The sequence below is a fragment of the Eucyclogobius newberryi genome, unplaced genomic scaffold (genome assembly GCF_026437365.1).
Source record: "Eucyclogobius newberryi isolate DKJ021-1_F unplaced genomic scaffold, fEucNew1.0.hap1 SCAF_9, whole genome shotgun sequence".
In the NCBI taxonomy this organism is placed as follows: Eukaryota; Metazoa; Chordata; class Actinopteri; order Gobiiformes; family Gobiidae; genus Eucyclogobius; species Eucyclogobius newberryi.
In genome coordinates this window covers 25656643-25682866 of record NW_027316532.1, presented here as the reverse complement: position 1 = coordinate 25682866, position 26224 = coordinate 25656643, and the positions used below count along the sequence as shown (strand labels likewise).

Below are 26224 nucleotides of genomic sequence, written 5' to 3'. Positions count from 1 at the left end.
ATACTCAATTCCAATTTTGATACCATAATGATAATTTATTAAAAATGCTGTTTATTAGGTCATGGTTTTAGACGATAGATTTACAATTTGAACATAAAATAAATACAAATTCTTTATGAAACCATGTGATAAAGCTCAAGATCATTCCAAAACTGTTCAGAAAAGGTCAAATAAGTGTCTAGTTTCGATATTACCCTATTTTAGCTTAAGACGTTCCATACTTTTGACAACTCTGCTCTGATTATGTATTTTTCGGTGCTTGAATATTCAGTTACTTCCTAACGCTGCTCATTCATTCCGATAACTCCTGCCCTCCTCCTTCAGGCAGGATGTGTTCCCTGGGGCAGAGCGGTCGTGGGCGTAAACTCCAGCCGCACAGTGGAGTACGTCCCGGCGCACACGTTCGGGACGGGCCCCGCTAACGCCACCGCGGGGGGCAAGAACTGTCCCAACATGGCGTACGCTCTGCTGTCCTGCGTGGCCGGCACCCTCACCGTCGTGCCCTACCTCCGCGTCTCCTCGCTCCCCAAGATCCTGCTGCTCTTCATCCTCTCCGTCATCTACTCCGTTGTCATGGAGACCAGCGGCTACCGGCAAGCAGTGGGGTAAGCCTAGGCCGTGTTTAATTTGGCAAAGCCTCGCGCACAGAGCCAAAATAAATCACATTTCGCCCCGTGCGTTTCAGAGGAGGATTTCTGCACACGCGCGGTTACGATCCGGTGTTGGCGGTGATGTTGTTTGCCGGAGCTTTGACGCTTCACTCTCGACAACTCGATCTTAAAATGCGGCTTGACTATCTCTGGGCTACACAGGTATGGGATTGTACTTTTATAAGCCACGTAAACCTGTCACGTAACCAGTGAAACGACCAGCTTTTAGGGCCAGAGAAACTGTGTAAACCGTGACTTGACTTAAAGCAACGCCGCGTAACTTCCTGGAGGTTTGTCACCAGCCTGATGCCGCAGAAATATAAAGTCAAATCCTACTTTGGAATGTTAGGCATATCGATAGACACACCTTTTATGCCACACTGTAGAATGTCACATTTTTCAAAAAAAAAAAAACATATTAAGTTACATAGTGTTTTAAAAGTTACATTTCACAACAAGTGATTCAAGTGCTTTACATGTTAGGAAAATGTGCATCTAAGGCACAATACAAACAGATATAAACATAAATAATAAGCGTGCAGCTAAACAGTTTGGTTTCTAGATTTGAACTTTGGCAGAGATTACAACTAATGTCCAAACCCTTCGAGGATGAGGCCCGTAAGCAACATAACCAACTTATTTCTTTTTAGAATATGTTTATTTAATATTTAGTGTCTGTTATTTCCCTGTGAATCTCATCGGTTGAAAAACACTAACATTGATGATCATTTTTCTGTCACGTTGTTTGGCTTTAAACTATTAAATTTACCTATTAAATCTATAATATAATATATATAATCTTATTATATATATAATATAATCTTATAAACTCTTGTTCCACCTACAATTCCAGTCATGGGTAAAAATCTATTTAAGATCATGATCAGCCAAACATTAAACAAAATATATTGTCGTGCAAAAAGCTACAAGCCGGTTTTGCTGCTTTGTTGCCTTTTGTTGTTTCGCAAGTGACATAGTGTTGCCATAGAAACACAGGTCTCTGCCGAGTTAACCTAGGCGTAAGGTGTCTCAAAGGTCTCGGCATTATTTTTAGGCATCTGCCTCAATTTCACAATAGCAAAGAGTGTTCTTGCTGCTTTTGAGATTCGATTGTGTGTAAATAGCGGCGTAGATTGAGACGCACTCGACAAGACGGCTCAAAAAATGTGAATATAATTAGGATTTGTAAACGTTCTGCTTCAAAACACTGACAAATCAATGCATTGTAATTGGATTTTGTGCCACTATAGAGCCTTAAAAGATGCTGAATTTGTGCCACTATTTATTTTTACCCATCTTCAGCCTTTTTCCAAACCCAAAAGTTAATTCTGCTCAGAGATGTTTGTTTCCCCCCCTCCACACCCTGGGAGTGTGTCTTTTCAACTCCATTGTTGCGTTTCCAAAAATATTCTCAGCACATTTCCTCCTGGACTGTGATTGGTTAGCTTCTGTCACAGTGGATCATGACGGTTTGGATGGTTCTATTTTCAGCAAAAACAGCAGTCTTGTCAGTTAGCAAAACTTGATCTCCCTCTAGTGATGGAGACGGGACATTACAGCTCTGAGGAGGTGGCTGGTGCATCATTCTGATCTGTGTGTGTTCACTTTCCCTCAGGCAGAGGAGGAGAGAGGGGACATGGAGAAGGTCAAGCTGGACAACAAGAGGATCCTGTTCAACCTGCTGCCGGCGCATGTGGCCCAGCACTTCCTCATGTCCAACCCCAGGAACATGGTGAGCATTTCCACAACAAGACCAGGCCTGCCCCGTGTCAACCTGCAGTGCGTCAGTGTGTGTGCGGAGCAGGTCCCAACTGTTGTGCCTGCAGCCTGCTCGCTCCACTCCAGTGCACACAGACAGAGTGTTCTTTGTACAGGTTTGATGTTCAAACAGACGTAGATCTTCTCTCTTAGACGCTCTCAAGTGAGTGTTTAGTTCATTATGAAACACTTCAGCACTTAATAATACTGATTCACATGTCATTTAGTCAAACAGCTTTTTTGTTGTTGTTTTAGTTAATATAGATACTGTATGAGAATACTAGTTCATAATAGTTTGGTTTATTTGTTTATATTTTAGTATTTTATTATGATCTGACCAAATTTCACTAAAACACACTGTTTTCAATAAAAGAATAAAGGTAATACAGGGTTATCATTTTAGAATTACATTATGAAATCAACTTGCAACACCACATAGCCCACAGTGTACGCCTACAACCTACAACCATAGCCCACAGTCTACGCCTATAACCTACAACCATAGCCCACAGCCTACGCCTATAACCTACAACCATAGCCCACAGCCTACGCCTATAACCTACAACCATAGCCCACAGTCTACGCCTACAACCATAGCCCACAGCCTACGCCTACAACATACAACCATAGCACACAGTCTACGCCTACAACCATAGCCCACAGCCTACGCCTACAACATACAACCATAGCACACAGTCTACGCCTACAACCATAGCCCACAGCCTACGCCTATAACCTACAACCATAGCCCACAGTCTACGCCTACAACCATAGCCCACAGCCTACGCCTACAACATACAACCATAGCACACAGTCTACGCCTACAACCATAGCCCACAGCCTACGCCTACAACATACAACCATAGCACACAGTCTACGCCTACAACCATAGCCCACAGCCTACGCCTATAACCTACAACCATAGCCCACAGTCTACGCCTACAACCATAGCCCACAGCCTACGCCTACAACATACAACCATAGCACACAGTCTACGCCTACAACCATAGCCCACAGCCTACGCCTATAACCATAGCACACAGCCTACGCCTACAACCATAGCCCACAGCCTACGCCTACAACCATAGCCCACAGCCTACGCCTATAACCTACAACCATAGCCCACAGTCTACGCCTACAACCATAGCCCACAGCCTACGCCTACAACCTACAACCATAGCCCACAGTCTACGCCTACAACCATAGCCCACAGCCTACGCCTACAACATACAACCATAGCACACAGTCTACGCCTACAACCATAGCCCACAGCCTACGCCTACAACATACAACCATAGCACACAGTCTACGCCTACAACCATAGCCCACAGCCTACGCCTATAACCATAGCACACAGCCTACGCCTACAACCATAGCCCACAGCCTACGCCTACAACCATAGCCCACAGCCTACGCCTATAACCATAGCACACAGCCTACGCCTACAACCATAGCACACAGTCTACGCCTACAACCATAGCCCACAGCCTACGCCTATAACCATAGCACACAGTCTACGCCTACAACCATAGCCCACAGCCTACGCCTACAACATACAACCATAGCACACAGTCTACGCCTACAACCATAGCCCACAGCCTACGCCTATAACCATAGCACACAGCCTACACCTACAACCATAGCACACAGTCTACGCCTACAACCATAGCCCACAGCCTACGCCTATAACCATAGCACACAGTCTACGCCTACAACCATAGCCCACAGCCTACGCCTATAACCATAGCACACAGTCTACGCCTACAACCATAGCCCACAGCCTACGCCTATAACCATAGCACACAGCCTACACCTACAACCATAGCACACAGTCTACGCCTACAACCATAGCCCACAGCCTACGCCTACAACCTACAACCATAGCCCACAGCCTACGCCTACAACCATAGCCCACAGCCTACGCCTACAACCTACAACCATAGCCCACAGCCTACGCCTACAACCATAGCCCACAGCCTACGCCTACAACCTACAACCATAGCCCACAGCCTACGCCTACAACCATAGCCCACAGCCTACGCCTACAACCATAGCCCACAGCCTACGCCTACAACCTACAACCATAGCACACAGCCTACGCCTACAACCATAGCCCACAGCCTACGCCTACAACCTACAACCATAGCCCACAGCCTACGCCTACAACCATAGCCCACAGCCTACGCCTACAACCATAGCCCTCAACCTACATGCCTACAACCATAGCCCACAGCCTACGCCTACAACCATAGTCCACAGCCTACGCCTACAACCATAGCCCTCAGCCTACATGCCTACAACCATAGACCTCAGCCTACGCCTACAACCATAGACCTCAGCCTACACGCCTACAACCATAGACCTCAGCCTACGCCTACAACCATAGGCTGCCTACAACCATAGACCTCAGCCTACACGCCTACAACCATAGGCTGCCTACAACCATAGACCTCAGCCTACGCCTACAACCATAGACCTCAGCCTACACGCCTACAACCATAGGTTGCCTACAACCATAGGCCTCAGCCTACGCCTACAACCATAGCCCTCAGCCTACATGCCTACAACCATAGCCCTCAGCCTACGCCTACAACCTATAACCATAGACCTCAGCCTATGCCTACAACCATAGCCCTCAGCCTACATGCCTACAACCATAGACCTCAGCCTACATGCCTACAACCATAGACCTCAGCCTACGCCTACAACCATAGACCTCAGCCTACATGCCTACAACCATAGCCCACAGCCTACGCCTACAACCATAGCCCACAGCCTACGCCTACAACATACAACCATAGCACACAGTCTACGCCTACAACCATAGCCCACAGCCTACGCCTATAACCATAGCACACAGCCTACACCTACAACCATAGCACACAGTCTACGCCTACAACCATAGCCCACAGCCTACGCCTATAACCATAGCACACAGTCTACGCCTACAACCATAGCCCACAGCCTACGCCTATAACCATAGCACACAGTCTACGCCTACAACCATAGCCCACAGCCTACGCCTATAACCATAGCACACAGTCTACGCCTACAACCATAGCCCACAGCCTACGCCTACAACCTACAACCATAGCCCACAGCCTACGCCTACAACCATAGCCCACAGCCTACGCCTACAACCTACAACCATAGCCCACAGCCTACGCCTACAACCATAGCCCACAGCCTACGCCTACAACCTACAACCATAGCCCACAGCCTACGCCTACAACCATAGCCCACAGCCTACGCCTACAACCATAGCCCACAGCCTACGCCTACAACCTACAACCATAGCACACAGCCTACGCCTACAACCATAGCCCACAGCCTACGCCTACAACCTACAACCATAGCCCACAGCCTACGCCTACAACCATAGCCCACAGCCTACGCCTACAACCATAGCCCTCAACCTACATGCCTACAACCATAGCCCACAGCCTACGCCTACAACCATAGTCCACAGCCTACGCCTACAACCATAGCCCTCAGCCTACATGCCTACAACCATAGACCTCAGCCTACGCCTACAACCATAGACCTCAGCCTACACGCCTACAACCATAGACCTCAGCCTACGCCTACAACCATAGGCTGCCTACAACCATAGACCTCAGCCTACACGCCTACAACCATAGGCTGCCTACAACCATAGACCTCAGCCTACGCCTACAACCATAGACCTCAGCCTACACGCCTACAACCATAGGTTGCCTACAACCATAGGCCTCAGCCTACGCCTACAACCATAGCCCTCAGCCTACATGCCTACAACCATAGCCCTCAGCCTACGCCTACAACCTATAACCATAGACCTCAGCCTATGCCTACAACCATAGCCCTCAGCCTACATGCCTACAACCATAGACCTCAGCCTACATGCCTACAACCATAGACCTCAGCCTACGCCTACAACCATAGACCTCAGCCTACATGCCTACAACCATAGCCCACAGCCTACGCCTACAACCATAGCCCACAGCCTACGCCTACAACCATAGCCCTCAGCCTACATGCCTACAACCATAGACCTCAGCCTACGCCTACAACCATAGACCTCAGCCTACACGCCTACAACCATAGACCTCAGCCTACGCCTACAACCATAGGCTGCCTACAACCATAGACCTCAGCCTACACGCCTACAACCATAGGCTGCCTACAACCATAGACCTCAGCCTACGCCTACAACCATAGACCTCAGCCTACACGCCTACAACCATAGGCTGCCTACAACCATAGGCCTCAGCCTACGCCTACAACCATAGCCCTCAGCCTACATGCCTACAACCATAGCCCTCAGCCTACGCCTACAACCTATAACCATAGACCTCAGCCTACGCCTACAACCATAGCCCACAGCCTACGCCTACAACCATAGCCCTCAGCCTACGCCTACAACCACAGCCCTCAGCCTACATGCCTACAACCACAGACCTCAGCCTACATGCCTACAACCATAGACCTCAGCCTACGCCTACAACCATAGACCTCAGCCTACATGCCTACAACCATAGCCCACAGCCTACGCCTACAACCATAGCCCACAGCCTACGCCTACAACCATAGCCCTCAGCCTACATGCCTACAACCATAGAACTCAGCCTACGCCTACAACCATAGACCTCAGCCTACACGCCTACAACCATAGACCTCAGCCTACGCCTACAACCATAGGCTGCCTACAACCATAGACCTCAGCCTACACGCCTACAACCATAGGCTGCCTACAACCATAGACCTCAGCCTACGCCTACAACCATAGACCTCAGCCTACACGCCTACAACCATAGGCTGCCTACAACCATAGGCCTCAGCCTACGCCTACAACCATAGCCCTCAGCCTACATGCCTACAACCATAGCCCTCAGCCTACGCCTACAACCTATAACCATAGACCTCAGCCTACGCCTACAACCATAGCCCACAGCCTACGCCTACAACCATAGCCCTCAGCCTACATGCCTACAACCACAGACCTCAGCCTATATGCCTACAACCATAGACCTCAGCCTACGCCTACAACCATAGACCTCAGCCTACATGCCTACAACCATAGGCTGCCTACAGCCATAGCCCACAGCCTATGCCTGCAACCATAGCCCTCAGCCTACGCCTGCAACCATAGCCCTCAGCCTACGCCTACAAACATAGCCCTCAGCCTACACGCCTACAAACATAGCCCACAGCCTATGCCTGCAACCATAGCCCTCAGCCTACGCCTGCAACCATAGCCCTCAGCCTACGCCTACAAACATAGCCCACAGCCTATGCCTGCAACCATAGACCTCGACCTACGCCTGCAACCATAGCCCACAGCCTACGCATTTGAGTAGCTTAGTTAATGTCTTCTGAGCATGAGCTGCAGTGTTACTAATATTGTGTTTTTCTCTCATTTTGCTTGTGTTGAGATAATATGTGGATGGCTTTCAAGCAGTTAAATAACTTGTATTAAGATTTATTGTTTTGTTTTACCCACTATATCATTTGTGTTTATAGAACTGTGTTTTCTGTTTGTCTCTGGAATCTCTACACTTGCCCAGGGACTGCAGTTAAGACATGGCACAGTTACAGACATGTTAATGAATGTGCACTGTCCCTGTCCATATAAATACAAATAATGTGTAAAAAGCAGATTAAACTGCACTATACAAAAATCTATATCTGATACTAGATAGATCTAAGTTTGACAGTGGTGATCCCCCATTGGTTGAAAGTGAAACTATGCAAATGTTGCTGCAGGTTTGTTTTCCTCGGTTGTGTTCACATCGTTGCTTAGGAATAAGGTCATAAGTATAGCCCAATAGTGTTTTGAGCACATTTGATAGCACGGGAGGGAAACTAATTTAAGTGTTTCCTTTTCACCTTCAAAGACCCATCCCTGCGCCTGATCTGACGTTGTAACAGGTCGTGTCTAGAATGAAAATCACTATCATTAGAGTCTCAATAAAATACATTAAACATGGCTCAGGCGTTTCCAAAGAACACTCAATCTTCCTAGAATCACACTGACATACAGGGGTGGAAAGAAAAGGATAAACACTCACATTCATGTATTGAGTCGATTTTTTTTGTCGTTTTAACATGTTCTTGTAATTGAGGATGATTCTAACCATGTAATTGCATTTAAAAGCCGAATCAGAAAAGGTTTATTGCCAGTGTCAGTGAACAGAATTCACAAACGTAGGAACTTGTTTTGGTGATTCGGTGCAACATAAAACAATGAACAATGATAAAACAACCTATATAAGTCAAAAAGAAACACAATATATATCTGCTATAGGATAAAAATAAAATAGGCTTACTATGCACAAAAAATGTACAGTTGAATTTAGATATGTCGTGCAGAAAGTGTCTGAAAGTGTCAGAAAGTCCAAATTGCGTCTCTCTTCATCACCGTCTCTGCTGTGTTTCTACATCGCCTGCTCTGATTGATTTGAGCTCAGATTGTGGTTTCAAATCACGTTTTGTACAAATTCATATAAAATTATCCTGAAAATATATTAAAAGTAGTAGCTGTACTTTCACTTAAGTACAAATATTCAATACTCTTTCCATCACTGCACATATTTCAAGCCATAACGTTAGGCCTATGACTATTGCTACATTATGTCTGGTGTATTTTAGTTCTTTAATTGGATTTATTTATTTTTTCATTTCTATTTACTGATTTTTGTCCACATTTATATCCAAACATACAGGACTACAATAGGTTCTGACTGTATTACAAATGCATGCACAGTTTAACTTGCCCACAACTCGCCCGTCTCCATGGAGATGTTGTTAATTTGCCCGTATGGCATTAAACATATCTATGGAGAACATGGAGCAGGTAATGCTACCAAGCCCAGTTACAGGTCATATCTGCGTAGAAGTGACACTGATAACACAGAGAATGCATTTTTTTCAAGGTCGTTTTTAAGCCATAAAACAATAAACGCAAGAAATAATATATGTTTAATGCCCTACTATGGAACATTCCAGTCAAGGCAATGGCATGTAAATACCGGTAAAATAAAAATGTTCACCAAATACTCTATAGGTATTTACTTGCACAAGAGTCTGATATTCAAGACGAATGCAAAACCGCGTGTGGTTTCATTTGGGATTTGATGAATGATTTGAAGCTCGTTAATTCGGCGAGCAGGAAGTGGGTCCATTGTGTTTCCGGCACACGGCTGACCCTCCGAGCCACTGTGTATGGAACGACTTCCTCCCCTTCCTCTGGGCCAAAGTTCACCCTCGCACTGTATTCACAACACAACGCAGTAAGAATCTGTTGCCGGGATTTCAAAGCGTTCAGTACAGCAGTTATCCTTCATTTGTTTTTGTTATATTTGGGTTTACAATAGCGGCACGAAAACTGGCTTACTTGGCTTTGTTTTTGTATTTTCGGCCCTACTGTTGATTTGTTCCTCAGGGAAAAACACTTTTGATTTGACTTTATGATTTACGATCCAGAACCGCACTTCAAGCTTGGCAACCTTTAGAAACTGATGCAACTTTACCAGCTTTACCAATGCCACAGCTCGACTGATACATAGGTCACTGTGTTTGCCACGTTCCCTTAAACAACGTTAAACATAAAAAAGGAGCAGGTTTTTTTTACTAATATTTTTTCTTGCAAGCCTTGAATGTCTTGGCGTTCCACCTCTTTTCACACAAGCTTTAATCCAGGACTGAAAAAAAGCAAATGTATCTCTTAACTTTTCAAAGTCTGCACAGATCTACATCTTGCATTGGATTAACAGATTAGCTAGGTAGTTTGTGTTCACGTGATTTCACAATATTCTACAGATTTTAAATTGTTTAAATTGTTTTTTGTTGACTTTTAAATATGGCATAATCAACAATTTGATTCATCACACCAAATCATTATTGAAATCATTGCAAATCATTTCATTTTCTATATCTGGATTTATACACTGTCTCCAAAATATTAAAAATAAAAATTGATGATGAATAAATGTTGTGTTTTTGATGGAATCCTACTTTTTAAAAAGGGAATAAATAAATAACTTTAAAGATACATTTGAAACTTCTTCTGTAGATTACTTCATTAAGCTTTGCAAGTTTTTTTTTAACACGTTTTCATTTATAAAGGTATTCTATGTGTACAGTATAAATGGCCAAACTTGCACATTATTCGAGACGAAATCTGATAATTGATAGAGCCGGGTTTAAATTCTTTGTTTTATTTTGTTGCCATATTTGATCCAGAAACAGTACTGAGGGTATTTTTTATATCTAAGTATCATTGACCTACCACTGTTTCTACTCGTGTCCCTAATATTTGTATGTTGTCTGTTTTATATGAAATGTTTTGTTTATTGATTGTGTTGTAGAAGCCTCTTGGCCACAACTCCCCTAAAAGAGAGCTTAGAACCTTGAAATAATCACGCTTTAAATTCAATATCATCAAAATCGTTGTGTGCAATCCGTTCAAATCTTGTTCAGTACATGTCGGTGTAATCTCTCATTCGTCCAGGAGTGTTCCATTGTAGAAAAAGCTTCAGTTGTAGTCATCTGGACTCAGTTTTTTTTTTATACTATTCTTATTATACTATTCTAAAAATATCGGAGTTCCCGGCCTAAATTCTTTTATTGACAATGACTCTTGGATGAGAGTCGAAACGTCTATTTTTTCTAAACTGAGTCCAGATGACTAACACTCAAGCTTTTTCTACCTTGTTCAGTACAAGCTTGTAAAGTTTGGTGTGTGTAGGTGCTGCTGTAAAGGCCCACAATGCATTTGGAGAAAGTTACAATGTTCTATATAAATCTGAGAGTGCAACTGGATCCAATGAAACAATCAAACATCTCTTGGCATATTTTGCACAGTTAGGTTGTTTTCGCATAAAATCTTGCATGTTGAGAGCGCAAACTGACCAAAATAAGACAAAGGTTTACCTGTCGATGCCTCTGTCAGCAAAAACAAATAATCTTTACATCCTGCTCTAACACGTCTCTCCCTTCTGTTGTGCAGGACCTGTACTACCAGTCATATGCCCAGGTTGGAGTGCTGTTCGCCTCCATCGCAAACTTCAACGACTTCTACATCGAGCTGGACGGGAACAACATGGGAGTTGAGTGTCTGAGGCTGCTCAATGAGATCATCGCCGACTTCGATGAGGTGGGTACTTAGTGGGTCTTTAGGAGACATAAATCTGAAGATGATGAAGATAAAACCATAGGCATGAGTCAGAGTTTTAACAGCACTGTGTTTATTGATGCGGTATAATAAGCTATGGTCGTGGTTGGGAAAGTTTGTTGCGATGAGGAATTACTTGCAGATGACTTTTGGGCTGGATCAATCTATAATCAGCAACAGCAAGCAGTCATTAAGGCAAACAAGTGAACGCAAAAATAATTTATCATTTTGTTGCTCTTGCATCCGAGAATATACTTGGCCATTCGCAACGCTCTCCGTCGCAAAGATCATCAATTTAATTGTCAGTGTCAGATGTATTTATAAAAGCACATTTAACCTCAGGGCCTCTGGACACCCTGCCGGAGCTGATCCAGTCCTGCCCTAAAGCACGAGTCTATTCCAGATGTTATTTTGGAGCAGTCTGAGTTGTAAGTAGCTCAGCTGTACAAAAGTATGTTGTATATACAATAGGGTAGGGCTGGGCGATATGGGAGTGTCTTGATAACAATATTCAAAGGAAATTAGGTCAATCCAACAGAAATGTGTCAAAACATGTCTTTAAATCTATTAGTTGATGTTTAATTATCAGACACATGTGAAATGTCTGTAAAATGAATCACAAAAGTGCAGAAATGTCATCCTTATTTTATTTTTTTTATCTTTTTGCAAAATTGTTTACAAAAAAAATGTGTGTATTCATATCTTCAAAACAACATAGACAATATGATCTACATGTATATATTGTCCACCTGTACCAGGGACTGCAATACAATGTCGTGGCCTGAAAGCACTGTCCATGTGCAGGTTTGAGTGCCAAACACAAGAGTATAGTTTTTGTAATTGTACTTTCTGTTCTCTTTCTAGCTGATGGATAAGGAGTGCTACAGAGACATCGAGAAAATCAAAACCATTGGCAGTACTTACATGGCTGCTGTAGGGCTGGTTCCTACCACCGCCTCCAAGGTACACACAGTGCACGCCTACACTGTGGCGTTGACATTCGTTGGTACTCATTGATTTCTTTGGATCCTTTAACAAAGGAATAATTTAGAAAATGTATGTGCAAAGCTTCATAAAAAAACAACCTGAGATCTATTTTAATTAGATGCTACTGTGGCCTTTGTCGGTTAATGATGATTTAAGGAGATATTCATGCCTTACATCATTTATTTGTTACATAATTTGGTTTTGCTCATTGCGTATGTTAGTATTTTTGTACTTACTTTGGTGTTTTCAAGTTTGAAATCCTTTCAATATTTTAATAGTCACACCTATAGTAACATTAATATGGAGTTAATTAATTAGTATTTGGACATTTATTTTATACCATAAAGATTCCTAGTTGACACTTTTTATAGCAGATGCCATAATAAATTTCCTGTGAAAAGTAAAAGTTACAGAACGTGTCAGGGTGGAAATCTGTATTGCAAATGTGTTTAATTTAGAAAAGCTTTAGCTTTATATAATAACTTCTGATTTGTTTCTGTGTTCATTTCAGGCTAAGAAGTCCATCACCTCCCATTTATGCACAGTGTCCGACTTTGCCATTGAGATGTTTGATGTCCTAGATGCCATTAATTACCAGTCATACAATGACTTTGTTCTGAGAGTGGGTAAGTGAAGGAATAACACACACAGTGATGGTGGTCTGTAGATTTATATTACTGACCTATTGCCGTGGACCCCATTGGTGCTCAGTGCCGGTAAGTTTGAAGGAAATGCATCAGAAAAAGAGCAGCGCATGCAGGAAGCTCGTCACAGCCAGACCTGAGCTCTCGGGCTCCATTGTGTGGACATCCTGTGGGGAGCCTGTGATAGAAGAACCCTGGACAGTCACAACACTGCCTGGTGTACACAGTGCCATCCTGTCGCCACGCTCTCCATGTGATCGTGTTTATTTAAAGACACTTTTCCTCAGCTTTTATTAGAGTCTTGTGGCCGTGATAGAGATAGAGACCTTTTCTACACAAAAACATACTGATTTGAAGCTAATCTGCGATCAGTTTGTGTCGGATGTTTAAACTTAATATTTTATGTTATCACAAAGCACATGATCAAACTCACAAAGTACAAAGGAGTTTGAATTATTGATTCTTCAGAAGGTTCAGAGACTGCGATCAGTTTGTGTCGGATGTTTAAACTTAATATTTTATGTTATCACAAAGCACATGATCAAGCTCAAAAAGTACAAAGGAGTTTGAATTATTGATTCTTCAGAAGGTTCAGAGACTGTGTTCACCCAGGATGGATGGTGGCAAGGCTGACGCAGGGACTTGCTTAAACCTGACTAGAGGCAATCGAGGGCATGGCCACACTTGAAACATACTGGAAACACAGAGCATGCATCGTTCAAGAGACACATTTTCACACATTATGATGACTGACGTGCATTTGATTTTTAGGTATCAATGTGGGTCCAGTGGTGGCAGGCGTGATTGGAGCCAGGAGACCTCAGTATGACATTTGGGGAAACACCGTGAACGTGGCCAGCAGGATGGACAGCACTGGAGTACAAGGAAAGATACAGGTACGCTGACCTGTCCTTATTCATTGATAATTCATTGTATTTGTAGTCACTCAGTTAATTGTGCTATGGGTCACTTGACTATTACAGCAGAAATATGGCAGTATTTTAATGCATTTTTTCCTGTTGTGTGAAGGACTTGGAATTGCCTTGTTGCCTGTTGTGTTACAGTGTTTTATCATTTAAAGTTAATGTTTGTTCATTCTTCATGTTAGAATGTGTTGCTTTAAAGAATGGTATATAAAGCCAAGTGTATGCATTTAACTTAATTTGCAAATAAATTCTCCACGCATTACATATAGAAAATATCTACATCTGGTGCAGGGTGTCTCTTCTCATTAGAAGAGACACCCTGGTTTACAAAGGTTTACACCGACTTGTTTCTAAATAAAGTCAGACCAACTCTGTGTTCCCTAGGTGACAGAGGATGTCCATCGTCTCATCACAAACCACTACGACTTTGAGTGCAGAGGTCAGGTCAGTGTGAAGGGCAAAGGTCAGATGCTCACATACTTCCTGAAAGGGCGGAGGCCGAGCAGCAGGCCAGCTCATTCACAAGCGCAGCAAACAAACTCAGAACGGAGATCCAGCGCCTTCAGCCACGGCAGTGTGTGCACCAGGTTAAGCCCCGCCCCCACTGTCACCACATATGCCACCATGAGGACTGCGAGCCCCGGCACCACCAAACCCATCGCCTCCACCAGCACCACCAGGTACCTGCCCTCTGTCCCCGTGGCCATGGTCTGAAGGACGTCTGGATCAACTATGGAAGAAAAGGCAGCGCCTGTTCTCTGCTGCACACAGAGACTCTCCTCGTCCAATAGGAAACCAGTATTGGGCGCTAGTTTTTATGCAGGGCATAACATGGGCATTTGAGGTGGCCTAGGACCCTCTCACCTTAGCTCTGTATGTGGCTTTACTCTGCAGGGTGTCGTGGACAGGATACAGGATGCTTTAGCCACGTTGCTCTGTAACCAATCAAAGGCCAAGGACATCTCCAGGAATTCAAACTGTATCCACCACTTTAACTAACTAACTTTACCTAAATCTCTAAACAATGCACAATTGATTGTGTAGCACACAAGCCTCCACTAATGGAAAGTCCTTTAATCACTTTAACCTGCCCTTTTCTCAGTATTAAACCAAATCAGTGTTGTTGCCTTAGCAACCACTCCTCAAAATGCCATTTTATGTTGCCTTTCAGGTTGTTTATTGATTAACTGAAGACCAATTAGCACAGAAGTAGTTACTGGAGCTTTGTCATCAGATGTAATATTTATTTAAGTGGACAAAGCCAAATGTTTGAGTAAATGGCGGTTAGTAGTAAAACTTGCCAAACACAAGCGGGCATTTTGCCTTTGTCATTGCCGGTTCGGTGACGTGGTTTCTTTGTGGCACATGCCCCTTTACCTTTGCCCTCAAATGGCACATAAGGAGAACTGGGACTCCCTGAGCCAGTGCTCAGTGTTTTTAAGTGCATGATGCCACTGCTGCATTAGGGTCATGTTTGCTGTCTGTTTCCCTGTGATGCTTGACTTCCAGATACTTCCTTGTCAACGTGTAGCAATAACTTGGTTTGTCTCTTCAGCCTGTTCCCTATTTGCATGCTGTAGCCAGCTGGACCCTATTTTGACCTAATAGTGTATGTAGCCATAGCTAGCCACACAATCTGTATCTCTATGGATCTGAAGCATGACTTAAACCTTATTTTCTGTATTGTGTGATTGAGTGTGATTCCTTCCTTCTGATGTTATATTTTAAAAGACATTTTCAGTGTGCTTGTTTATTATTAAGAATATTTTCAATGGTTAAGATATTCTGTTATTATCTACTATTTTTATGAAACACTTCTTAAAGCTGCTTTGGTACAAAAGAAAACTGCTGTTAATGAGGAGACACCCAAACCTCTGTATCTGACTTCCTCAAACAACCCAGAAGATTTACTTTACAGTGAGCATGCTACTTACAGTGAGGCTAACACTGCCTTCAGCTCTGGTCTAATGTGTCCGGCGTGCACGGCCTGACCCTGAGCACTTACATGCATGCTTTGATGAGACAGACACAGCCCAAGCAGCCACAGTGGGGCTCTTCTTAATGTACTTCTCATGCATGCGCTCAAGGTAGCAGTCCTCCTTGAATGTCAGGTGCTTTTTGACTGTCTTCATGAGCTTGGTGTGTTTTGAGGACATTTCAGGACAGATTGACATCAGGCAAGGGGCGGGGCTCCTCTCCCTTTCTTCCTGTTGGGGTCAACAGGTAGCTGGTTTTCAAACGTGCCAACCTATTTTCATAAACATATCAAGTTTATCGTGTTGAGCTGTAGCACTACTGAACGTGTGGCTACAGTTGTGGATTTTCTTTTGTTGGATGCCTGTATTTTTGCTGTTAAAGACGTTTAAGATCCTTGCTGGTTTTATAACAAAAACAGTGGTGATTTTGGATATACTTATTTGGAGGCCTGACAAAATGAACTTGTAATTCAATTTAAATATTGTGTGGTCACAATAACTTTAAATGAGGATTTTTATACACTTGCTTTAAGTAACATTGATGGAAAGGGTTATGTACAATATTTTTCCTGTAAATTTGATATTTTCTTACTGTATAATACAGGTTTAAATTGTTATATGTAGGTATTACTAGCTATTATTGTACAATGTCTTTTTCAGAGATATATTATGAATGACCAGATCTTTGTCAAGTTCTTTTGTTTGAGATGTATTTATGGAGATGTTTATGTGAATGTACATTTTGTTAAAAATGATATTTTATACTGTGTTTGCACTGCAATGATATTGGCGTATTACAAAATAAAGCCAGTGAGGCGCGACTTCTGGATGTGGTCTTTACTGTTGATCATGTTCATGCTATGTTCAAGGGAGGCCAATGAAACAGCCATAACGTTACATAAGGGAAGGAAAACAGAGTCACTGATGCAAGGAGGTGGGAGCAGCATCGGGGTCAAGGCCGGTGTTTTTCAGTCTGGGGCCTCATGGTGATGTTTTGAACACATGGGTTATTAGCACACCATGACTGTGCTGTTTCTTCATACGAGGTGTTATGCTTGGTACGCAGAGGAAGACGAAAACACTTGCACGGTGCATTTTAGGTCAAACAGAACATCGGCTTAGCGTTAAGTCCAATGGCTCTTTCTATGTTTTTACTGCCGTCAGAAGAACAACATGGCGTTACGCAAGAGACTAAGAAACAGCACGGTGCTTTGATACAGATAAACATTTCCGTTTATGTTACTAACTAAAGCTGTGCGGCTGATTGAATAGAGATCTAATCGTTTCAAATCGTCAATGATAAAGGTCTAACGCCAATTCTCAGTCAGTAAAAGCAATGTTGTCTGGAGCTAAGTTCATGTGTTGGGATATTTTCTGTGTGTTAAGGTGAGACGCTTCAGGTGAACTGGGAAAAAGTTCGTAGTCAACAGCCTTTGAAGTTACTGGTGTACTCTGATGTAATTGTGTTGATGCTATAGGATTAAATGAAATAATTAAACAAAAAAACATTAAAGCTTAGGCTGAGCTAAATAATATGTCTGTTCGCCGTAATCCGACCGACCTCATAGCCGACTGAAAAAAAATATCAGCATTCTGTTGGAAAAACGTGTCACCGATTGGTTTATCTTTCATCTTAAAGGACTTGATAACACACCGCGGGATGCATGTGCGCTCTCATATTCAATCTTCCACATAGTTCTGCAACATAATAGAGTGCGCATAGATAATGTTTTATTTTTTTTTGCAAATTGTTTTGTCTGTTGTTGTTGTTGTTGTTGTTGTTTTATGGCGGTTGGCATCCAAGTGTTGCATTACCGCCAGACTTTATTCCTCAGACTTTGTCGTAGTCCTCAGACTCTGTCGTAGTCCGTAAAAGTACTCCTTCCATTGCTTTGGTGTTACAAAGCCCATGAGGTCATGATATGTCTTTGTGACTAGAATAGTTGTTGTTGTTTCAGAGACCAACCGGCTTTATTCCAGGGAGACTCTTCTTCATCTTCCTCTCCTTCTTTGACGTTCGGTGCTTCCACCGTACAGCTTTATTCTTCAGGCTTCATTCTATAGGCTTTAATATGCCCACTGATGTCGCCTCTTGGTAGCCGTGCGTCTACGAGACTGGGCGAGGACAGGAGACCACCCCCACCCCCATCTCGTCACTCTGATCACTCTGACTCCCCACAAGCAGACCCCCATCACTCCGACTCCCATTTAGCGCCTTTAGCCTGTTTTCTATATCTGCCCAATCAAGCTCCTTTGTTCCAAGGAATCTCCCTGCAGCTTTAGCAATGATCCTGATCCTTTCAGTTCTGCTTTGAGTCTGAGCAGCACAGTTTACAACATCCACCATAAAGAGTACAAAATCCTCTCTATCCACAACCAGGGTATTCTCATTAATTCTGGAACCTGCACACTTGGGACCTCCACTCTTGAAACCTTCACACTTCTTGGGAGCCACGCTGGCCTTTCTCATTTCGCCCTGGCTGGGAGCAGCGCTGGCTCCTCTCTCTGTATTTACTCTAAACTCGTTACTTGAAACTTTCTTGACTGCATCTGCATAGGATATACCTTGAGAGACCTTTATTTTCTGCACCTCAGCAGCTCTTTTGCTAAACCTGCATCCCCGGTAGGCAGAGCTATGTTCTTCCCCACAGTTACAGTACTTCAGTTTTGCTCCCACGTCACACTTCCCATACTCGTGATCTCCTGCACATTTACCACACCTTTGCCTCCCTCTACAGACCGCTGCAATATGCCCAAAGCGCTGGCACTTAAAGCAACGCAGGGGCGGCGGAACATATGGCCTGACGCTATAGCACATGTACCCAATGAACACCTTACTAGGCAGGCACCTCCCTTCAAGTGTTACCATTACCGACAAGCTGTCACATCTTACCCCAAACCGGGTCACCTTCAAACGCCTAGCGTCCACCACCGTAACTCCCGTCAAATTCTCCTTAACTTCATCCACAGACGTCGCCGTAGGGACACCTACGATAACTCCCCCGACCGTGTTTCTTTCAGCATTAGACACAAGAATGTCCTTTCCACCCAGATGTTTAGTTCCAATCGCCTTCCGTTGCTGAGCCGCGTCCTTGCACACGACCAGCAGCGAGCCATCTCTAAGGACACTCGCACTCTTGATCACTCCCACAGCTACAGTTAGGCTCTTTGACAATGCCACTGAATTCCACTCCTTAAAGGATGCACCATCCTGTGCAAGCTTTATGATCACCTTACAGTCTCTGCTCTCACCCCGGATATCAATAGCTTCAGCCTCATCCTGCTGCTCATTCCCAGAACCCTCGGACGAGCTAAGGGACTTTTTACGTTTCCGGGCACGTGCAGGCAGAAAAGGCTGCTCCTCCACGCCGTCCAGAGCGTCTTCCATCCCCGATCCACTCTCCTCCGCCATCTCCCGTCTCTCCAGACCGGGTATCTGTTGTTGTTGTTGTTGTTGTTGTTGTTTTATGGCGGTTGGCATCCGAGTGTTGCATTACCGCCAGACTTTATTCCTCAGACGTTTCTGTTTTATGGCGGTTGGCATCCAAGTGCTGCACCACCGCCAGACCCTACTCCCCAGACCTTGTCGTAGTCCTCAGACTCAGACCGGGTATCTGTTGTTGTTGTTGTTGTTGTTGTTTTATGGCGGTTGGCATCCAAGTGTTGCATTACCGCCAGACTTTATTCCTCAGACTTTGTCGTAGTCCTCAGACTCTGTCGTAGTCCGTAAAAGTACTCCTTCCATTGCTTTGGTGTTACAAAGCCCATGAGGTCATGATATGTCTTTGTGACTAGAATAGTTGTTGTTGTTTCAGACAACAACCGGCTTTATTCCAGGGAGACTCTTCTTCATCTTCCTCTCCCTCCCCGACGCTCGGTGCCTCCACCGTACAGCCCCATTCCTTAGGCTTCATTCTACAGGCCTTAATATTTCCACTGATGTCGCCGCTTGGCAGCCGTGCGTCTACGAGACTGGACGAGGACAGGAGACCACCCCCACCCCCATCTCGTCACCCTGATCACTCTGACTCCCCAAAAGCAGACCCCCATCACTCCGACTCCCATTTAGCGCCTCCAGCCTGTTTTCCATATCTGCCCAATCAAGCTCCCCTGCTCCAAGGAATCTCCCTGCAGCTCCAGCAATGATCCTGATCCTCTCAGTTCTGCTTTGAGTCTGAGCAGCACAGTTTACAACATCCACCATAAAGAGTACAAAATCCTCTCTATCCACAACCAGGGTATTCTCATTAATTCTGGAACCTGCACACTTGGGACCTCCACTCTTGAAACCTTCACACTTCTTGGGAGCCACGCTGGCCTTTCTCATTTCGCCCTGGCTGGGAGCAGCGCTGGCTCCTCTCTCTGTATTTACTCTAAACTCGCTACTTGAAACTTTCTTGACTGCATCTGCATAGGACACATCCCGAGAGACCCTCACTTCCTGCACCTCAGCAGCTCCCCTGCCAAACCTGCATCCCCCGCAGGCAGAGCTATGTTCCTCCCCACAGTCACAGCACTTCAGTTCTGCACCCACGTCACACCTCCCACACTCATGATCTCCTGCACATCCACCACATCTCTGCCTCCCTCCACAGACCGCTGCAATATGCCCAAAGCGCTGGCACCCAAAGCAACGCAGGGGCGGCGGAACATATGGCCTGACGCTATAGCACATGTACCCAATGAACACCTTACTAGGCAGGCACCTCCCCTCAAGTGCCACCATTACCGACAAGCTGTCACATCTTACCCCAAACCGGGTCACCCTCAAACGCCCAGCGTCCACCACCGTAACTCCAGTCAAATTCTCCTTAACTTCATCCACAGACGTCGCCGTAGGGACACCTACGATAACTCCTCTGACCGTGTTTCTTTCAGCATCAGACACAAGAATGTCCTTTCCACCCAGACGTTTAGTTCCAATCGCCTTCCGTTGCTGAGCCGCGTCCTTGCACACGACCAGCAGCGAGCCATCTCCAAGGACACTCGCACTCCTGATCACTCCCACAGCTACAGCTAGGCTCTTCGACAATGCCACTGAATTCCACTCCTTAAAGGATGCACTATCCTGTGCAAGCTTTATGATCACCCTACAGTCTCTGCTCTCACCCCGGATATCAATAGCTTCAGCCTCATCCTGCTGCTCATTCCCAGAACCCTCGGACGAGCCAAGGGACCCTTTACGTTTCCGGGCACGTGCAGGCAGAAAAGGCTGCTCCTCCACGCCGTCCAGAATGTCTTCCATCCCCGATCCACTCTCCTCCGCCATCTCCCGTCTCTCCAGACCGGGTGTTGAGCGGGTATCTCTGTCGGCGCCACTGATATGTACATAGTACATGTCACACTCTATCACGGTGTGAAATTTGACTTACGCAATGTATTCTGGGATTGAAACACGGACAGCAGCGTCATCACAACAAACATGGCGGCGCCCGTGTCCCCCGCATGTTCCCCCCTCTCGCCTTCGCTACTAAAATAAAGGATAGCGGCGTACAAAAGGTTGATTGAAATATCTTAAAATCTTGAGATTTTGTCTCCCGATCTGGTTGATAGAGACGTTTTAGTAATTGACTGTTGAAGCCTGACCCCTGGACTGTTGAAGCCTGACCCCTGGTGGTCACTCCGAGTCAAAAAATGGCAAAATTTGTATCTTTTTTTTGCCTTCAAAGTAAAAAAAATAAGAACATGCCTACCGAAAAATGTTGACTCGGGTTACAGCAAACAGACAATTTATTTGGGGTAGCCTTATTCTGTTGAGAGAGCAAACTGACAAAAAAAATACCCCAAATATTTAAAAGTTTTGCATGACAGCTTCAGTTCCATTGGAGCTGTTTTGCTGCAAGAGGAAGATGGAGTAGACATGTCGGTCTGCTACTTTCACATAAGTGTTTTTTTCCCATTCTATAATTGAGCCCAGTCCATAACAATTGCTTCTTTCTGTGTCATCCATTTCTTTGTGACAGCTTTTCTCCCGATGCAAAAAGTACATTCCGGCGCTATCCATCTATTCTTTCTATTGCAGGAGTTTTATATCCCGGATACATGGTTTTAATGTCAATCCCAAAACACATTTTTCCAACAAAATTATTCCCAAACATGAGGATTCTTGCTCCTCCATCAAGATGTGTGTACACTGTTCCCACTCTTCACCTGTGACAACAAATCCTTCTTATTTTACCACTTATTTGTAATATAATTAGTAGAGTGGCAACGTAGGTTAGTAATGCAATCATATGGCTGTGATATTATTTCCCTTGGGTTATGATTTATATGCGTTTATAAACGTCCAAACTATGGGTTGTAATGAACATGCTTTGTCTAATATCCTGAGAGTAATAAATCCTTATTTGCTGATACCTTGTAGAAAAGTCTTGTTTCAAAGGTTGCCCAGCCCTAATTTCAATGTTTACAATGTTATGTAAGTTTTCTTTTTTTGTTTTATTTGTTTGTTCTCCTTTGGTTTGTTAGCTGTAGTAGTAGGCAATACTATATCAGCAACTACTAGATTGTACTTGAAGTTTGCTGCATTTACAGATTTAAAGTACTAACAACTCCTCTACCTTGCCACGCACTTACAAAGATCTAACATCATGCTAACCTGCAACTCTTTTCCTCTGTAAAGTTGCATCAATTCATGTTCGTCTTTCTTTTGGTGCCGTACCGAATGTGAGCACAATGCCACCAGTGTTGACAGAGGTTTGGGCCTTTGCGTTGCTACAATGTTTAACCTGTGATTAGAAAAAAAGTCACAGTGCAATGGGTTCTACTGGACTTAGATGAACTCTGGAAGAAGCAAACGAACAAAGGTAAACCCTTGTATTATAATCCACGCAGGCGCTTGTGCAAGTCAAGTCAAGTCAGGTTTATTTGGACTGCTTTGCACCACTAAAAAAAAGGTTCACGTAGTTTTCAACCACGCATAACCTGGACGACATCTATTCATAAGCAATATTAAAAAGCTGTGTCTTTAATTTAGATTTAAAGATGTTAAGGAATATTTCTGGATGCATATTTTCTGGGGTTCCTTAATTGGGGCGCTTTTTGTCTGTCTTCTTCATGAGTTTGGGGCGGGACTTCTCTCCCTTTCTTTCTGTCGGGTCAACAGAGAGCTGGTTTTCACATTAGACTGGACAGTAGTGTTTCAGCTAATTGTAGACATAGTAGGGCTGAATTTTACAAATTAATAGCAACTAATCGATTATTGAGATAATTGTCAACTGATTTAGTAATTGGATGATCGCTATCAGGTCTGTGTAGATTCCAAAGTGTGCCTTGTGCTGAGAATGTTATGAATTTTGTGACATAATGTGCAGCTGCTTTAACCACACTGGACGTCATGGGACAGTCGTTTTCAGTTTTTGTGTCTGACTGAAATGGAAAGGCCATAATTTACTCATTTACCTGATTGATTCACCTGCCTCATTTACCTGTGTAAATTAAGAGTACTGTTCTTACACCATATTTTACTTGAATAATATTTGGTTTGAAGTAACAGTACTTGAGTGAACGTTATTCTTCACACTATAAATAATAATAAAATCTGATGTTTCTTATACTTTACCGACAGATGAGTTGTTTTTGTAATTTTGCATTGATTCTTTGGAAATGCAAGAAACTATGCATTATTTAATGTTTTGTCAAACAATTACATTAACTCATAAATCATAAATCCCATTTTAATCATGTTTTACGTCCAAACTGTCAGTACTCAAGTATTCTTCAATGACTCATATATTTAGTAATTATTTGGACTACAACTTTTTACTTTTACATATTTAACTTAGTAATATTTTATATATTTACGTCACTCTTACGTAAGTACAAGTTTTGGCTTCTCTACCCACCTGTGGTTTGGTCATGCACATTGGAAATGGAGTAGATTTCTGTCCTGTGTCCATATAAGATAAGATAATCCTTTATTGTCCCACATGGGGAAATTTCATTGATGCAACGCAGATTATCCACATCTCCTTCTGTAATGTCTGATTAACTGACTATTTTATGGCATGTAATCTGCTCAAGGACCAAAGTTGCATAGATTAATACCCCTTTTTCTTCCAATGTATCATGTTTTCTACTCCTGGTTTATTCCTGCATCTGATTTGTCATTTGATTGTATCTTGCTGTTTCACGTCAAACAAACCCAAAGGGAAATTCATCAGCAACAAACCATTCAACACCTTATTTTTCCACAGCCAGTTTTGATTTGTATTTGTTTATCATGGCTTTTCCTTATTGTTCTTTTCCACTTCAACACGAGAACCCATTTGTCATAACATCTGTCGACCACACTGAAATGATGAGACACGTGTACAAGTGAAATACACTCTCCAGTGTGAAAACTGCAGAAATTGAAAGTGGCTCGGAAAAAACAAACCCAAACAAACGTCAGAGTCCTGTCAGGGGAGGAAGCGGTGCCCAACATTCATCAGCCATGTGAAAATGTACCATGGCGTGTGTGCGGCATCCTGACTGACAGGTCGTCATGACAGTGCAACAAAAGTCAGGTCCCGGCATGGAAGTTAAATGTTAAACTCATCCCCCCTCTCTTCATCCTCCCCTAATGCCTGGCTCTATTTGTTCTCATCCTGACTGTGTGCAATCACCACAGAGGATGTCAATACTTTAATATGATACATCGACAGTGTTTACCACCTGCTGCTCTCTCTGATCTGATCAAACAGGGCCCACAAAAGCACTCACACCTACAGATAAGTCAACGGAAATGGGCTTTTGCAGCCACATTAACAACTGGGCCACAGCAGACTCTCTATCAACAGGACACTGTGGGGTTAACATGAGTTTTACTGCCCCCTCCTCCTCTTGACTGCTTTACCCATTGACCCTCTGCGTCATACCATCCCTTACTGTAAATGCTGTTGGAATTTGGACAGTGGAGCGTGGGAGGCACAGGGCCCAGCTGCAGATATGCATCACAATGTCCCTGTTCCCTTTTGTATTTATGTACAAGAGCCATGTTCAAGGAGGGGGGCACTTTTAGAGTGTAAGTGAGGCCAAACAAATGGTCAACTTGCAGCTAAACATTAAATAGTTATTACGTCGGCAACATGGAGCTGAGAACAAACAGGCTTAGTTCGCTCTGAGACTGGGAGCACAGAAGATGGCTTTTAAAACATGTGCGCAACTCTTCAGGGAAAAAAAGGTTTCTGACAAATAAAATAAATAACATGTAAATGAGTAAAAAACATATAAATGACTGATATGAAAATCTTGATTGGGTCACAATTTACAAAGTTTTTTAATTTGGTTTTGGAAATCCACAAATTTACTAAAGCAACACTGCTGACTTTTTTTTATGATGAGCTAATTTTCGGTTTACTTCAAACGATAGTAGAGGGCAGCTGAAGCCTGCCCCAGCCACACTGACCCTTATGTGAGGTACAAGGATATGCAGTGTTGACAAAGACATAAACACATCCGTCCGAGCGTTCTCCTTTACACCTATGACCAATTCCAAGTTCCTGAAAAAAAACAAGAAGCTCCTTAGCCAGATTAGTGCACTTATTTTAATCATATTCCCAAATCATACTTTACAGACCTGATGTATTGTGGTCACTTTTTGTTATTCGGTTCTAAATTTAACCCATTTTAGTCCTGATCTAGTTGTTTTTGTTTCGGGTTTCATCCAAATTTAGTCACAGTTTTATTGTGGTAAATGCGCAAGTGCATTTCCAACCTTAATCTCTTAAAACTAACACCCTTCATGAAAGGAAATTGGCATTATTCAGTCTTAAGTATATTGTTTTGACCTATCTCACAAACATCAACGTCAGCGCCGCCAGGTCATTAGCCTTTATACACCTCATGGGGTTCAAAAAGCTTAAAGATTAACCTCCTCTCTCAATGCAAAGACAAACCCTTACTCCCACACTTGTCGTCATCTTTTGCCGTCACAGTGACAGTTAAATGAAAAACAGCCCTCTAAATATGCTGCTGCATGCATGGCCAGGAAGCGCATGATTACACAGAAGCCTTTTCAATTTGTTTTAATGAAATCAATACATAACCGTGTGGCTGCTCATAGTTTACCGGGCCAAATCTTCTAGGAAAACTAATTTCACAGCTTTGCACAAAGAGGGTGAAAAACATAAACACAACGGCTGTGATT

At 43.6% G+C, this 26224-nt stretch overlaps 1 protein-coding gene across 2 annotated transcripts in view; it reads left to right on the top strand.

Annotated features, from left to right (window-relative positions):
• LOC140353859 (adenylate cyclase type 1-like) overlaps nucleotides 1–16924 on the top strand; it is a 61731-nt gene extending 44807 nt beyond the window's left edge. The window contains exons 13-20 of one of the 2 annotated variants that reach the window (XM_072438615.1): nucleotides 325–605; nucleotides 686–812; nucleotides 2266–2382; nucleotides 11398–11544; nucleotides 12427–12525; nucleotides 13061–13175; nucleotides 13965–14089; nucleotides 14504–16924. In XM_072438615.1, the coding sequence (XP_072294716.1) occupies nucleotides 325–605; nucleotides 686–812; nucleotides 2266–2382; nucleotides 11398–11544; nucleotides 12427–12525; nucleotides 13061–13175; nucleotides 13965–14089; nucleotides 14504–14833 (1341 nt within the window). In that variant the 3' untranslated portion in view covers nucleotides 14834–16924. Of the gene's footprint in view, nucleotides 1–324; nucleotides 606–685; nucleotides 813–2265; nucleotides 2383–2524; nucleotides 2572–11397; nucleotides 11545–12426; nucleotides 12526–13060; nucleotides 13176–13964; nucleotides 14090–14503 lie in introns of those variants that run through there. The other variant, XM_072438616.1, reaches the window with a different exon arrangement.
• The last annotated feature ends 9300 nt before the right edge of the window (nucleotides 16925–26224 follow it).